Source organism: Lissotriton vulgaris, chromosome 2_1 (assembly GCF_964263255.1).
Source record: "Lissotriton vulgaris chromosome 2_1, aLisVul1.2, whole genome shotgun sequence".
NCBI classification, from domain to species: Eukaryota; Metazoa; Chordata; class Amphibia; order Caudata; family Salamandridae; genus Lissotriton; species Lissotriton vulgaris.
In genome coordinates, this window is record NC_141687.1 from 2102954144 (window position 1) to 2102971029 (window position 16886).

Consider the following 16886-nt stretch of genomic DNA (forward strand, 5'->3'; position numbering starts at 1 on the left):
TAGAGAGTCCGGCATCGATCCCTGCCAGAGAGAGGCGTTAATTACTGCAGTCCAGCCAGGAATAATGGATTGTTTGACGGCAGCTAGACAGTTGGAAGGGAGTGGGTCATTAAAATGGTTATTCGGTTTTAAGGAACAGAGGATTTTAGATACGGAGTCTTCGTCATAGACTTTCAAGTCGGTCCAGTGAGTTAGATTTTTAGGTGGAGCCTGTGGGGCGACACAGCAGGAGGAGGCAGGTCAGAAAGGGGTTTAGAGTATGGGACGGAGCGGAGTGCGATTCCTAGGGTTTTGATTTTGTCAGCGAAGAAAGAGGAGAATTCCACAGAGGATATAAGAGACTTAGGGGTTTCTGTCGATGTTTTGGCCAGTTTATTAGATTGGTGTTTGGCCAGTTCGAAGAGCTGGAAGAGTCTGTTCTTGGCCTTCTCTAGTTCAGTTCTGAAAAATTCTTTTTTGAATTGAAGAAGTTCCTGTTATAGACATTTTTGGCCTGACAGAGAAGTTTTAAGTGTGCGTTGGAGGGGTGCTGCCTCCAGGTTCTTTCAGATTGCTGGGGGGGGGGGTCTCCTCTCATTGTTGAGGGAACCTGTGAACCAGGGGTTTCTGTCTTTGATTTGGGCTCTTTTTAGTTTTAGTGGGGCTAGATTATCCAGGATGTTTGATACAGTTGCAGAGTATCGATCGTTGAGGCCACTGACCATTGCGATATGCGAGGGGTAGGGGGAAGGTCAGATTTGCAGCGAGTCTCAAGTTCCCTGAGGTCTTGGTTCTTGGTGTCTCTGATCCAGCGTATAGGAATCGCTGGTTGCTGTGCTCTTATCTTGTGGGTGCCAGGTATCAGGAAGGTGATGGTGTGGTGGTCAGACCAGTCGCATGGGTCTATAGAGATAAGCTTGACTATTGATTCTTTAGAGATGATCCAGTCAAGAGTGGCCCCTTTGAGTGAGTTGGGAGTGAGCAGGCTTGGGTCAGGGCTTGATCGGCAGGAGGTCTTTGATGGCATTGACATGCGGATCCTTGGGATCATTCCAGTGCACGGTAAAATCACCAAGGAAAACATCTTTGGTGTTGGAGATCTTGGATGTGATTATTTCCATGAGGTGGTCGGTGAAAGAATCATTTGTGCCTGGGGGATGGTAAAAGATGTGCAGGTTACACAGTGGGGTGGAGTTGCTGCGAATAGTGAGGGCGAGGTATTTGCAGGATTCAGTGGAGACTGCGTGAAGTTCAGTGATAAGAAGGTTAGAGCGGTAGATGCAGGCTATGCCTCCTCCTTTCTTGTTAGATTGCCTGTCCAGAATGTCAGCAGTCCTGCGCCGGCTACTACAAAGATAGACTGCTGCTGGAATAGATTAGACCCGATAAACTAGAAATTACTCTTTTGGATACTAAACTGAACTTAGGAGATAATATCTCTGGCACAGCTCTGAAATTGAATTAACAGATCATAACAGCCTTAAATACAAACATTCCGAACAGTGTGCAAAAGACTGGGAAAGAGGTGGAGAAAATGGTATGACTCTAATAGTTAAGCAGAATACAGTCGGCAAGTAAAAAAAAAAATATCATGCAATCGGAACGGCTCTAGCAAAGTATTATGCGCTAAAAATAGATAGAATTGGGGGGGGCGTGGCCAGCAGCATGGCCGTGTGAGACGCGTTTTTGATGAGCTCTGGCAAAAAGCACCATCCGACACCTAATCCAGTGACCCACAGGCCCGGAGAATATAGGTACTTGTTTCACAGGAGTTGAGGAGTACCCCGGCGTTGTCTGTGAGAGACCTGGAGGACCCTACGGACTGTTATCTGGCTGATCAGAGCACTGGCTGGTGACCGAGCGGATGCGCTCAAAATGGCGCCGCTGCGGATTTGAAGCGGTTTGGTGCATCCTCAGACTCGGAGCGGCGAGACCGCGGGCACACGCCTCGGGAGGTATATCGACCTTCGTCCCCCTCCTGAGCCAGCTGATGGTGTGCTGCGGGTGGCGAAAGTGCAAGGATCAGTGCAGTCTCCCGTCCCGCGCCGCCATAGCAGCAGCGAGAGCTCTGACCCCCGGGGAGAACGTCCAGAGACTGCCGGAGGCCCGGAGCACTGCAGAACTGCGCCGGGCAGGGAGAGGCCGCGGCTGGAACAGCGACCCCAGGTCAGCCAGGAAGTGTGGAGGTGCTGGTCTGCCAGGCTGTGGGGCCTGGAGCCGGGGACCCCATGCACTGGAGAACTGGGGCGCCACGTCTTCACACCCGGCCTAAGAAACCGCAGGGGAAGTGCGGCCCTTGGGTGTCTGCGGGCAGGCCCCGGCCCTGGGACCAGCCTGGACTTGGTTTTGCCGCTGTTGCTGTGCTCCCTGCATTGGAGAGCAACATTCCTCAGGCGTTGGACAGCCCTGTGATCTGGGTGAGCCCCCATCGCCGACTTCTACACAGCAAGCGGCCTTAAGGGACCGGCGGGGGGGGGGGGGGGGCTGGTGCCTGGTACAGAGTCTCCCTGACCCCCCCCCCCCCTCGGCTTTTGGATGGTGACAAACCTGTGTCCCAAGCGAAATCCTACCGTCTTGGGCCGGCTCTGAACCTGGGGTATTGACGCAGAAGCGCTCCTGCTGGCCACACCAGCTGGAGGGGCTGGCTCATCAGTGTGCTCGAGGAGGGCCTGGACGTTGTCTTTGGGGGACCATCTGCGTCTGGGCACCCAGTCGGAGTGCCTTGCCGCTGGAAATAGTGTGGGGGGAAGCACCGAAGACGGAGAGGTGAGGTCCTGGCCCCCGGCCTCCCGCTGGTCGATCCCACCCGCCCTAATACTAAACGACGCCCCTACACGCTCTCGCCTAACCATACTAACCATGGGTAAGGACAGGGACCCGAAACAACCGCTGCAGGGAAAATGGACCTCTACACCAAGGTCATCATCCCCCTCACCCTCTCCCCCTCTCCTCCAGGCGATCCCCTCTTCCAGGACGGCGCTCGAGGGGAAAATAGGTGCGGTGGGCACAGAAGTGACACTCCTGCAGCAGGATTTGAGGAACCTGGCGGCCAGGGTCACAGAATCGGAGACCAGACTGGAGGTAGCGGAAGATTCCCTGCAAGATCTACGTAAGGGTATGACGGACTAGCAATCATCACATAAAGACTTACAATGGCGTGTAGATGATGCGGAAAACAGGGCAAGACAAAGTAAGCTCTGATTTGTGGGTTTCAGAGTAGGAATCGAGGGATCAAACATATCGGACTTTATTCACTCTTGGCTCCTGCGCATATTCCAGAAGGACAAATTCTCCACCTGCTTTGTCATAGAAATAGCCCATGAAGCGTTGGTTGCCCGATCACCCATAGGGGCATAGCCACGGCCCGTTATAGCCCGCTTCTTAAACTTTCTTGACAGGGACATGATCCTTAGAGAAGCTAGGAAGTTCGGGGAGATCCGACATTAAAATGATCTTCCCAGACTACAGCAGAGGTACAGAAACAGAGGCGTTCTTTCGACTCGGTGAAGCCAAAATTTCGGGAAAACAAGATTCAATACATGCTACTCTTCCCACCAAAATTGAAAGTGATATTCCTGGGGAGGTCTCACTTCTTCCAGACCCCGGAGGAAGCATGGCAGTGGCTCGAGGAACGACCCGCGCTGGTGCGACTGGAAATTCTACCGCGCCGTAACCAGTCATAATCAAGAAACGCAAGACGGTCCCCTGGTCCTCAAAGGTCGCTGAGACCCTGAGGAGCCCGCAAAGACCGACTTCAGGAGGCAAACCCTTACGCACCAAGGGGTACTGGCAGCCCTCGAAGGCGCAGAGGCGGCTCACTGGACTCTCTCCTCTCGGCGGGCTCCCACACTCTCCGTCTCCCGGACTATCCTGATCCAGATACAGAGGCCGAAACCAGAGACACTACCTCCGGAGAGGAAGAGGGAGATGGACCCTCTTCACCCATTGGTGGCCGAAAATGTGGCAATGGAGCAGGACACAGCAGCAGACGCCCTGGGTTCACAAGGGGAACCACTGGACTCGCACTCGTGAACATGGGCTTGTGAGGTTGACCGTGGAATCAGATTGAGACTCCGGAGTATGCTACTTGGACACTCACCCCCCCCTTGCTGCTCAACCTGCTGGAACCTGCATAGTGGCTGAAGACCCCCACCGTACCGCAGGCGAGAGTCCTGGAGTAGCCACAGACTTGGGCTCCACGCAGCACTTCTCTTTTATTTCCTACTCGCTCTCCTGAGCTTTCTCTCTTCCTGTTTATCTTGCCCCTTTTCTAATGCAGTGATCCTTTCTCTCTGGACCTCCTCTGTCTGTGGGGGACTCTCCTTCTGAGAACTTCTGGGGCAGCTGCAGGAGTTTGAACTTGTAGCTTAAGTTGGGTCTGGGGTGGGCGACAGACCTCCGCCACCCTAATGCTTATCCTTCGATCGTCTGGCAGGGGATGCAACAATCGGGAGGAGGGGGGTGGGGTAGGGGATGTGAGTGTGAGGTTTCAAAAAGTTTTACTTATGTGGTATGTTTTATTTCATTATGTTTTGTTGAGCTGCAGTCACAGATTTACAAAAGCGTGCACAATCACCCACATTCCCCAATCAGGGCATAGCATAGCTACCCAAGCATATGTGTCCTGTAATTACACACAGTCAGCCCGTGACAGACTCAAAGACTAGCCCCTTAACGCTGCTCACTTGGAACGTTAAAGGCCTGGGGCATAGGATTAAAAGAGGACTGGTGTCCTCATTCGTAAAGTGGGTTCTCCCAAATGCGGTCCTCCTGCATGAGGCCCCCCCTTAGAGGCACGAAATGCAGGTTCCTCGCAAGGGGAGCCTAAATGGTCCTAGAGCATTCGGGACACACCTCTAGTTCTCGGGGTGTAGCAATCCTGATTAAAAAGTCCCCTCCTTATAAGGTGACACACACATGGACGGACCCCAGGGAATGTATGTGGGAGTGACAGGCACATGGGGGAGACGGAAGGTCACTACTAAATCAGGCTATACCCCTTACAAGCTAGGACTCTACATGGGGTGACCAACATCCTCTTGGGGACACCGTACGCATATTATAGGGGGCAATTGTAACGATTTAATGTCCATGCCCAAGGACCATTCCGGGGACCACGCTGTACACCCCCCGCCCCCCTCCGACTCCCCCAGACTACACACTTAGCTCGACTGACAGACACCCTGGGTTTAGTGGACATGTGGAAGTATCTACTACAGAAGAACAACAGTACTTTTATTACTCTGGGGCTCACAGGGTTCACTCACGACTGGACTACTTGATACTCCCTCGGGGTGTCTTTGAGAATATCTATGAGGCGGAATATTTGGCCCGCGGACTATCTGACCTTTTACTTGAGTTTGTTAAGGTGGAAGGGAGGCCCCGGGCGGGATGAGGGGGTTGGAGGCTATCAGCTTGGGACCTGCAAAATAAAGAGGTGTTACAGGGTCTCCGGACTGACACGAAAGTTTATTTTGCCGAAAATCTAGGGTTGGTATTGTGAGAGGCATACAAGGCAGTGCTTCGGGATAGGGCCCAAAACCGAATAGCCTGGGAGAAGAGGCAGGCACAAGAGGAGCTTGCCACACTGGAGGCCCAAATTCTTGACTTGGAACAGCGCTATATTACATGCAAAGACCCACAGGTTCTCCGACAACTGTCGGACACGCAGCGGAACTACCAGGCCTTAGCGACAGAGGAGGCTAAAACACAGGGACAGGCGACCCTACATAGGCTGTATGACGTGGGGGATAAATCCAGAAAACTATTGGCTTGGCTTAGTCGTAAGGAAATGGAATCCCGGTGAGTGGCGAAAGTAGTAGATCCTCAGGGAAGAACACAGACAGGGGATGCGCAGAGCGTTCAGACGTTTGCCTCCTACTTTCAGAAATTCTATGAAGCCCGGGAGTTGGGAGCCCCGTCGGAGATATCTAGAGACTGTCAGGACCCCATCTTTAGGTGACGGTGGGAGGGAAGGACTAGAATCTGATATAACGGTCGACGAACTTAAGGATGCCATAACTAGGTTACGTCCTGGGAAGACTCCGGGCCCAAACGGCCTCCCTGCAGAATTCTATAAGAAGGGGGCAGATCTCTTGGCAGTGAACCTCTTGGCGCTGTTTCAGGATGCAGCGAAGTATGGTGTTTTGCCCCTGGATCTCCTAATGGCCATGATTATCCCCATTTGTTTTATTTATTTTTTTATTTTTATTTGTTTTTCTTAAAAAAAGGTTTATTGAATTAAAGATTACATAAAAAAGTTTTACTATCAGTATTTAAAAACATAAAACAAAAACCTAACCTTGTACAAATAAGCCAGCCATATTTCAAAACCAGAGAACAAAACATTCCAAACATTAATGGATGTGGATGGTGGTAGACTCTTGGTAAATAGTTATGCTTAAATAAACTTTTAGGACTCGTTAAAACAAGTTATGCATCTTCCAAAAACTGTAGTAAAGGTGTCCTACAACCACACTTCTTATATAGTCCCCCAGTCCAATAGAAAAAATTGGCAACTACCAATGCATTGCAGCAGATTACGAAGTCAGTTCTTTCTGCATTTCACCCATTTCCTTCACCTCAGCTTTTTGATATTGCCCACGCTTCCTTCTGGTAAGGACCAATACCACAATACCAGCAACAATGGCAACTAGCAACACAATGACGACAGCAATGATACCAGCACTCAGATGCTTCATGGACAACTCTGGGCGCTCTGAATCAATGTAAGAGATCAGTGGCTCCTTAACTCCCACAGACTTTCCGTTAACAACAATGTCAAACCCGTTGTCAAGTGGCAGCAGCGAAACCCCTTTGATGTCTTTTTCCATGTAATAAGCTACGTCTGCAATGTCTGGGTCAGTTAAGCCTTTCTCACTCGCATTTTGCTTCAGGTCAACAAAGACGTATGTACCTTCAAACTCAATGTTTTCAACATGTTGTTTAGGCAACTTGTAGCGGTTGGTGATCATGTTTGTGAGAGCCGCCTTAAAAGCAGCTTCTTCGGTTGGAGTCGCAGGTGCAGAGTCATTCAGTTTCATTTGAATAACCACCCAGAATGTCCTGACAAGTCGGTCGCACTTTAGCTTTTTGTCGGATTTGTCCATCTTATCAGTTCTTCGGACTCCAGCACTGTTGACACACCAGCAAAGATCAGTGCCATTACACTGTTTTGCTTTAAAGGTACAATTGACATCACAGTCGGGATTGTAGAGGCCATCATTGTCTATAACAGTAAAGTCATGTTTTGGTCGCCGGCCATCCTTTCCACCAAGGGATTCTCTCTTCATCAGCCAACATTTTAATAGTAATTTATTACAGTTGACACTAGGAGTTTCTGATCCCACTGGAAAGTTGCAACTGTAGTCGGGAGGCGTTCCAGAACATTGTGCTTTACTGTGCGATGCGCATTTGAAGCCTCGTCCCAAGCGAGATTATCCCCATTTATAAACCGGGGAAACCCCTCGATGATTGCGCTTGCCATCGCTAAATTTCACTCCTTAACATAGAGGTAAAAAATGTTGCGACTATTCTGGCTCTCCGTCTCCGCCAATTCATCACTACCCTGGTGCACCGGGACAAAACAGATTTCCTTCCGGGAATAGACTGAACTTACGCAGGACCCATAATTGGCTCATGGAGGTGCAGGATCGTGAAGAATCGCATCTGTTCCTCTCCTTAGACGCAGAACAAGCGTTTGACGCTGTGCACTGGCCTTTTCTGGAGGCCACCCTGGTCAAGTTTGGTGTTGGCCCCAAGTTTAGACACTGGATAAGCCTCCTATACGCGGATCCACGTGCTCGAGTTAAGGTTCATGGCCAACTATTCGGAGATTTTCCAATCAGATGGGGGACCCAGCAGGGCTGCCCGCTGTCCCCCTTACTCTTTGCCCTCACAATAGAGATTGTGGCATGTGAGATTCAGCAGCGGGTGTTGATACAGGGGTTCTAAATCACACCGTCTGATGAGGGGGAAGAAAAGATCTCTCTAAGCAGATGACATCTTATTATATCTTACCCAACCGGCTGCCACAATCCCTGCCCTGTCTGAGCTCATGGGCAGATATGGGTCCTTCTCGGGATATAGAATCTGTATTATCCCCGTGCACTCAATGTTCTCTAGTATTAATGTTCAAAAGAGTTTAAACAGTACTTGGGTTGGCGCTACTTCCGACGCCCGTAGTCAAACCGTGCCGTACTTATGGTTCGAGTTTCACACATATTGTCGTTGTACATCACATATTAGGTTTCAATTTTTCCTTCGTTTTTATATGTGTCCATGTGCTCTTTTCCGTTTCTCTCTTTCTTCTTTTTTCAGTCTGTTCTCCTTATGATTAATCTTATGTTCACGCACAGTCATTTGTTAATCTAATGCAAACATTTATTATACTCCTAGTTCATTTCCTTGTTTACATTGCGGCGAAGCCGTTATACTCATATCACGTGACACTCGTCACACGCGAGAGCCCGAGTGCCGATTGGTTTAACCGTACAAATGGTTTTCACTTTGTGTGTTTGCGGATTCCGAAAGGAGCGTTTTGCCAATTTGGATGTAAGTGGATATTTGGGCTGACGTTCTCTTACTGGTTTGGTTTCTTGGCATTTCTGACTCTTTTTTCGGTATATAGTTGCTTTACATCCGTAATGTTTATTGGTTTTGTACCGTCGGGGGGTCGTCAGTTGAAGCGTCTGTGTTTTGAACACCGTGCACATTCTTTCCTTTCTTCCCACATATGTTTTCAGTTCACGCATGATCACCATCAATTTTTGTTTAACGCGAAACAAGCATAGATAATGTTGTATGTTTTTTGAGTATCGAGTATTGATTTTGGTCCTGTATTATTCTTTCACATACCCCTGATGAAGGGTCCTCACTTTGACCCGAAATGCATTGGGTATTTTGAAATACTTGGAATTTAAGATGAAGAAATTAATTGATCAAGATGAAAATGGAATATTAATCATGGAAATAAAACGTGATCATAACGATGTGAAAATACATGCGTTTGTTTTGCTTCTACATTAACGGAACTGTTAAGAAACCCTTCAGGTTTCATGTATACTGAGCGCATATCCTTGTGAGAATTGATTCTTCCCACACTACGTTTTCCTTCTTGGGATATGCCATAAACTGGCACAAATCGGTCATATATAGCCCAAGAGTCTTAGAGGCATGGCCCACTCTCCCTGGGGCACTAAGGATAGAGCAGACGGGGTTCAGGTATTTAGGGATTTATCTCACCATGGACAGAAAGCTATCGTACCAGAATAGTATTCAGCGTGTCATAACTAACTTAGCTGCCGAGGTGCTGAGGTGGAAAGTACTCTCTCTCACAATCCGTGGCTGGACAGCAGTGTTTAAAATGATTACTTTGCCGCGCTTACCATAGAACCTCCAGAAGGAGTACTCCCCACCCCTCTCCATGCAGACATTTCGGGTGATAGATGCGGAACTACACTCTCTGGTGCGGCTCAGGAAGCAATCGAGGATTGCACTGGCCACACTACAGTGAAACCAATATAATGGGGGGATATCCTTACCGGATATTAAAGCTTACTACTGGGCAGAGCATTGGACTCCAGTGAACGAATGGATACATGTTACAGCAGACCACCCCACCTATAGACCAGAAAGAGATACCATGACACGGCGTACGTGTGTATATTTTCTCTATGGGGGGGCGGGGTAGGGGTCGCCTACTCCCAGCCACGCAAGTCACATTAGAAGTCTGGGACAGAGCGACTAAGTCAATGGGCTGGGCACACAAACCAACAAAATACAGTGCCCCTCTGGCACTGCTCCTGGTTGAAGGCGCTTCACAAACTTATGGGCTTTGAGGGATGGGACGCCATAGGCATCTCTACCATAAGGGATATTGTGGCAAAGGAGAACTCAAATGTTTCCGGGCGTTGGCGGCAGAATTTGCACTGCACACCTCCTAGTTTTTCAAATATGCGCAGCTGAGACATACCTGGTTGGCAGAAACTTTGCTTTCCTCCTCACTGACAGAATATGCACCGCTAGAGGGACGCCTACTGCAAGAACATGTACTCACTAAGGCAGTCTCATTAACATACAAGACCCTGAATAACAACAAGCCAGACAGACTGGAGAAATGAAGGGAATCATGGGAACTGAGCCTGGATACGTTAGAAAACATTGACTGGGTAGCGGCTCTGATGCATCATAGGGAGGGGGCCATTAAATCCCGCCTCTGACTTATCCAATACAAGATACTACACAGGGTGTATTATGACAGTGCCAGACTCCACCGTATGGGCCGAGCCAGAGACCCGACTTACTTGGGATGCGACCAGTCGCAGGGGGACTTCTACCATACAATCTGGGACTGCCCCATCATCCAGTCACTTAGAATGGAAGATGGGGATGGATATGTACATGGCAGCAGGGAGGGTCACATACAAAGCGAGAGGGTGCCCACAAAAATTTCGCAGGGTATGGGGTAGATGGAGAAAATATTATGGTATGGATGGAGGTCTGCGCGCTGACTAGTTGGCCAATGAGTGGTGCCATACTGTACCTCTGACAAGGTAGCCAACCGCCCTGTTTTTCGTACCCTTAGGGAGATGCACAGCGTGGGGGATGCCGCTGCAGGGATCATTAATTGGCTGGAAATCACAGATTTATATAGCCCGTAAGGGGGAGTGGGAGGGGGTGGGAACTTATATGATGTGGATTGAATATATGTGTCTTTGCACATATAGACTAAATGTGACAAGCTCTTTGTTTCTTGGTTGATTAAAATGCAAATAAAAGTATATAAAAAAATAGATAGAATTATTTGCGGTGGTTAAATCATTCATAAACCTAGAAAGGAAGGGGCCTGCACCAACTCTATCAGAGGCATGTTGTAATGAACTAGCCAATTCGTTTGTGAAAAAAGTTACTGATATTTATGCCTCTTTTATGGACAACGAAGTGCTGTCATGTCTTTCAGGTTAGTCCCATCATGTATATACTAATTACATACATTCTGTCCCAACCACACGACATAACAGTCGTACATAGGTGACCCTTTACCTAGTAGCTTACATTTGTCTCTCCGACATCAAGCTCTTGGTATCATATCCTAATCCCTGTACCTTGACGTACACAAACATGTTCCCAGGCATGATAAATTTAGTCTGTACAAGGGTCACCACTTTTTTCATTAATGGCCAACAGCCAGCTGTGCATGTTCATGTTTATTTATAAAAGGATTAGCAGGGGATTAGCGAATGTTTTCAAAACACTGATTCTAAAAAAAAAAATAAAAAAAAAAAAAAAAAAGGAGTGACCACTTTAGTATAAAAGACTCTCACTCTCCCATACTAGACAGAGGAGAAATTCTTGCAAGCTGAGACAAGGCTCTGCCAGCTGATCCTTCGACAAGCAGAAATCTGACATCCCTTGCAAGGTGAGATCCTCGATGCAGAGACGGGTTCCTTCATTTAGAACCATCAGGTGAGGGGTTAGCACTTCCCAGGGAAATTCTTGGCTCCATTAGGATCACTTACACCTATATGCTTCACCTACACCTCCAGGTTAGGCACGGTTAGATAGGATACGCATTGTAGGAGCATGCCAATGCTATTGTTTTATGTAATATGCTTTTATTCATCTTATTAACACTATGGCAGAAATGTATCTACTTTTTACGATATTGGTACTAGAGATTACATTGGTCTGCTCTGGTCTTGATTGTCGCCGCTAATATGTTTCATACTATGTATTCTGAGAAAAGCAAGCACGAGAGACTGAGCGAAATATACCTTTTTGTTTCCACGATACCGGAGGAATCCGGGTTGTCATGTTCAGTGGTTGCCAGAAACTAACTACCACACTGTATACTACAGGGGGGTGGTAGTGGCACTGTAGAGCTAGCAGGTCTAACAGCGGACTCGACCTGTGAGAGTGTTTAGAGTCAGTCTGCACACCAAGCCCTCAGTTTAGGTCATCCAAAAAGCACAGGTCCTGGGGGATCCTAGGAACTACACAACAGTGCAATGCAAATCCTCTGCTGTAGGGAACCAGACAGAAATGCCAAATGAGCCTTTTTTCTCCAGCCCAGGGATTAAGGATGAAGACTTAACGGCTCTAAAGAATGAAGTGAAATTATGTTCTCCTTTAGATTTAGCAACTCCCTATATTCTTAGGTGGGGGAGAGAGTAATTTATCTTCTGCTTTAAGAAATGCTTAACCTCTCCTTAAGGACCAGCATAACACCATGTGCTTGGAAAAATGTATTTTTAAAAACTCTGTTAAAAACCACTCAGGACCCTTTACAAGAGGAAGACTACGGGCTAATAGACTTGCTGTCTAACTTGGGCGAGGTACTGGAAAACATGTTTATCGGAATCTTTCAGCACACCTTTAACAAAAGAATATGCTTCATTCTACAAAAACGCCTTTTGGTCTGGTCATAGTACAGAGATGGCTCTATTAGCAGTGGCGGTGGAACTTAAAGAGAGCTTGAATCAAGGAGGGACAGCAGCAGTTATTTTGCAGCAGTTATTTTTCTGGATCGAAATGCTGCCTCATGTAGTGTTATGATTCAGAAAAGGGGGTGGTGATGAACAGAGTGTCTGAATTAAGCAGACCACTCTTGCCCAGTCCAAAGATCAGGGCTTGATCCATCACCGTTTTTTAGCTCACTGCACCATCCCAGCTCAGAACCTGGCTACATGCAAATTAGTCTGTTCCTGTCCCAGTGCATTATGGGAACAGGGCAAACCAAACTACCAAGCCAATTCTTATACTGGGAAGGAAACAAGCTTCCGGGGACCGGTTTCTGGCATTTCAGCCGTCGTCGGCTTCCCAGTATAAGAATTGGCTTGGTAGTTTGGTCTGCCCTGTTCCCATGATGCACTGGGCCAGGGTCAGACTAATTTGCATATAGCCAGGTTCTGAGCTGGGATGGTGCAGTGAGCTAAAAAACGGTGATCTTTGGACTGGGTAAGAGTGGTCTGCTTAATTCAGACACTCTGTTCATCACCACCCCCTTTTCTGAATCATTTTTTTCCACCATAAGCGTGGAAGGGTATACTCAGATGTGAGTCCCTTGCTCAATGCACCATCAGGATTCAAGCAAGCCGGGCCGAAGACGGGTGAAATGCCAGAAACCGGTCCCCGGAAGCTTGTTTCCTTCCCAGTATAAGAATTGGCTTGGTAGTTTGGTCTGCCCTGTTCCCATGATGCACTGGGCCAGGGTCAGACTAATTTGCATATAGCCAAGTTCTGAGCTGGGATTGAGCAGTGAGCTAAAAAACGGTGATGGATCAAGCCCTGATCTTTGGACTGGGTAAGAGTGGTCTGCTTAATTCAGACACTCTGTTCATCACCACCCCCTTTTCTGAATCATGTAGTGTTATGGCAACAATTACAAATGTCAGGCATACCGGGCTTAGCGATGAATTGACAAATCTCAGTTGTGGAGGATAAAACCTTTCAGGTATATTGCAAACCTTTCTATTCGGGGACCTTTTCCCTGAAGTGTGGAGTGCCCCATGGATCTTCATTAAGTCCCACTCTTTAATTTGTATGTAAACCCCTGGGGTGAGATCTATCAAGCCCACAGTCTTTTAATCATAATATATGCCAATGACACACACATTGTTATTTCCTTAACTCCGGATAACGACTTTAAAACAGACTAGCTTGAAAGAGGTAGCAAACTAAATGGCATCCTGTTGTCTGAAACTTAACGGAGAACGTTGATGGTGGTCCGCAGTAATATTAATTGCTGATCCACTGTCTACTGTCCGGAGTTTCTAGGCAGCAGCCTTTGCCTAAAGTCATGATTAAAAAGCTTAGTTTCTGCCTGTATGATATACTAACTTTTGAAAGCAAAGTAAGGAATTTAATGGCCGGCTACTACAGCATTTTGAGGATGCAATGAAAGATATTAGACTTCCTACCTGGTCCAACACGGAGGATCGTGGTTCAGGCATTGGTTCTCTCGTCTGGACTAATTCTCTGCATTTAGGATGGCCACAATATGTCTTTAGAAGACTGCAGGTCACTCAGAATTCTACAGCTTATTTGTTTTTAAAGATACTGTAGTATCAATCTCTTACAAGTTATTTGACTTCTCTGCAGTAAATCCAATTTAAGTCTTTTTGTATTGCTCATAGAGCTCATTACAAAAAAGGCCCTTATCTGCTTCAACATATGGTGCAACTATACAAGTCTACTAGATGCTTGAGATCCTCCTCATTAAACCTGGTTGAGTTTAAGAGGGGTTGGAAAGGAAGAAGTGGGAGTCAGGCGTTCTCCTATTTAGTGGCAACATTATGGAATGAACTGCCAGTTAGATTAAGGAAGGTGGAAGATGAGCGCTGCTTTAGGAAGTATCTGAAAACCTGATTGTTTGTGTAACTGGATTTAGTGGGCACGAACCTAGTCCTAGCGCTGGGAGGCCCTTGCTGGGTAGCCATACGCTCTATAAGTTCTAATGCTCTTAACTGAATTGAATGACGGCTGTCTGCCACAGGCACTCCTCATGCTAACAGTTGTAGTAGCTGTGGCCCAGGTGGAATAAGCCTGCATGCCTTCTGGAGGCTGTTTTATTTGCCAGTGCGTTGTGGATTTTTATGCAGAAGAGGATGCATTTTGCACTGTTTTAACGTTCTTCGCTGTGGCAAACCTAATAAAGAGTGGATTGTCCACTAGGAGTCCCTTTTCCTCCTTTGAGAGTTGAGGCAGAGCAAATAATGCCTGAATGGTTATAGCATGGCTGACATAAAAAGAATACCCACTCATTGTAGCAATGTAGCTCGGGTCCTCAAAACCAAATTATCAGGTAAGAAGGAGTAGTTTCTGTCCTGTAACTCCAGTTCTGTAGTAGGGGTATCTCTGTTATAGTTATAATCTAGTGAATAGTCCCGCCCATGTGCGTGGACCCCGGAGCAATCTAAAATAATCTCTTACGGTGTCGAAAAATGCAAAACTGCACAGACACTTAAGAGAAAATTAAAGACAGATAATGCAGCCTAAATAACAGGCTACACTGTCCAGTACTTCAACTAGAAATTCCACCAAAAATCCACAAACAGCAAAGTCTGTCCAGATTTCCCATGCTTCAGCAGAAAAAACCCTCTGGAATGATAGAGGAAGACATGGACAGACAAGCCCCATAGGCTGCCATTATGTGGCTCAGAACAGGATACTGTGCCTTTAAGAGAACTTTCCAGAACTTCAGAGTATCCCAGAATGCACTGCAGGTCCGTTTTACTTTCAGTTCTTTTTGAAGGCGTAACACGCCAGACCTGTAGCATTCCTTACATGAATATCTCTCTCCACCGGGGAGGAGGGCAGGCGCTTATGACTATAACAGAGATACCCCTACTACAGAACAGGAGTTACAGGACAGAAACTACTCCTTCTGTAGTAGGGGATCGCTGTGTATAGTCATAATCTAGTGAATAGAATGGCAAGCCCATCCCCACACCAAAGCGGCGGTGGAGAAACGAGAAATAACACCACTATTCTGCGAACAGATTTCGCAGCGAAGCCTGCCCAACCCGAGTGTCTGCCCTGGCATCAGTGTCCAGGCAGTAATTCTTAGCAAAGGTATGGACCGACTTCCACATTCAATTCCCATGAAGGCGAAGGAAGCCGGACAGGAGGGAATACTTTCTTCAAGCCTTCCAAAAAATCTTTGATCACAGGAATCTGGAAGAAGGAAGTCTGTGAAGGGCATTTCCTGTAGGCAGTCATTGCAGCGAGATGAACCTTAATGGAATGAACATTAAGGCCAGGCTGCGCTAAATGTAGAAGATAAGGAAGGATGACATCTTCCTTACACGTCGTTGGGTCATAGTTCTTGGACTTGCACCAGATGCAAAACCTCTTCCACTTGTAAGCATAGGAAGTCCGAGTGGAAGGTCGCTTAGCCTCCTTCAGTATGTCCATGCAATCTTCAGGTAGATTCAGATGGCTATATTGCACTATCTCAGGAGCCATGCCGCCAAACTCAAAGACGAGAGGTTGGGGTGCAACATCTGCCCCCCGAACTTCGTGAGAAGGTCTGGCCTGCACGGGAGCCGTATGTGAGGAAGGAGAGACCGGTGAAGCAGGTCCGTGAACCACCACTGCCTGGGCCAATCCGGGGCAATCAGGATCATCCGTGCCCTGAACTGGGACAGCTTGATTAGTACCGCCGGAATCAGGGGAATGGGTGGAAAAGAGTACAGAAAGCTGTTCGACCAGTTGATCCATAGCGCATTCCCCAGCGTCTCCTGCTGGTAGTACCTGGAGGCGAAGTCTCGGCATTTGCTGTTTTCGGCGGTGGCAAACAGATCTATGTCTGGAGTCCCCCACCTTGCGAAGACTTCTCCTAGTACTTCGTCGTTTATGACCCATTCGTGGTTTTCCTGAATCAGTCTGCTCAGTGAGTCTGCCTGAACATTGTGCACACCTGGTAGATGGGTAGCCGTCATTGTCAGTCCTCTGGCCAGAAGCCAGTGCCAGATCGCCTGCGCCTCCTGCGTCAGAGTGCGTGATCTCGAGCCGCCCTGCTTGTTGAGGTAATACATCGTGGTCGTATTGTCAGTCTGTACAAGCAGAGAGTTGGTCTGGAAGGACGGATGAAAGGCCTTCAGTGCCAAGTGAACAGCTCTGAGTTCCAGGAAGTTGATGTGGTAAGTGGACTCAATCGGTTACCACGTTCCTTGAATCTGTAAGTCTCCGGAATGAGCTCCCCAGCCGTGGAGAGAAGCATCCGTCACGATAGTCTGAGTGGGAATGTCCTTGTGGAAGGGAACCCCTCTGAGGAGATTCTCCGCTGAACACCACCACTTCAGAGACTGAAGAGCATGCAGAGAAGACACCGTCCTCACTGTTGTAGATGGAGCGGTCATAAGAGCCTGAGCCTTCTGAAGGATCGATTATCGTCGCTCCTCCGA

General features: G+C 47.8%; 2 protein-coding genes across 3 annotated transcripts in view; both read right to left on the bottom strand.

Annotated features, from left to right (window-relative positions):
- Positions 1 to 16886, bottom strand: part of NEDD4 (NEDD4 E3 ubiquitin protein ligase) — a 1992497-nt gene that overhangs the window by 1689876 nt on the left and 285735 nt on the right. The window lies entirely within an intron of this gene.
- LOC147733772 (epithelial cell adhesion molecule-like) lies at positions 6199 to 9543 on the bottom strand. Its single transcript, XM_086958339.1, has one exon. The coding sequence runs from the start codon at positions 7269 to 7271 to the stop codon at positions 6519 to 6521; it is 753 nt and encodes a 250-aa protein (XP_086814465.1). The 5' UTR covers positions 7272 to 9543; the 3' UTR covers positions 6199 to 6518.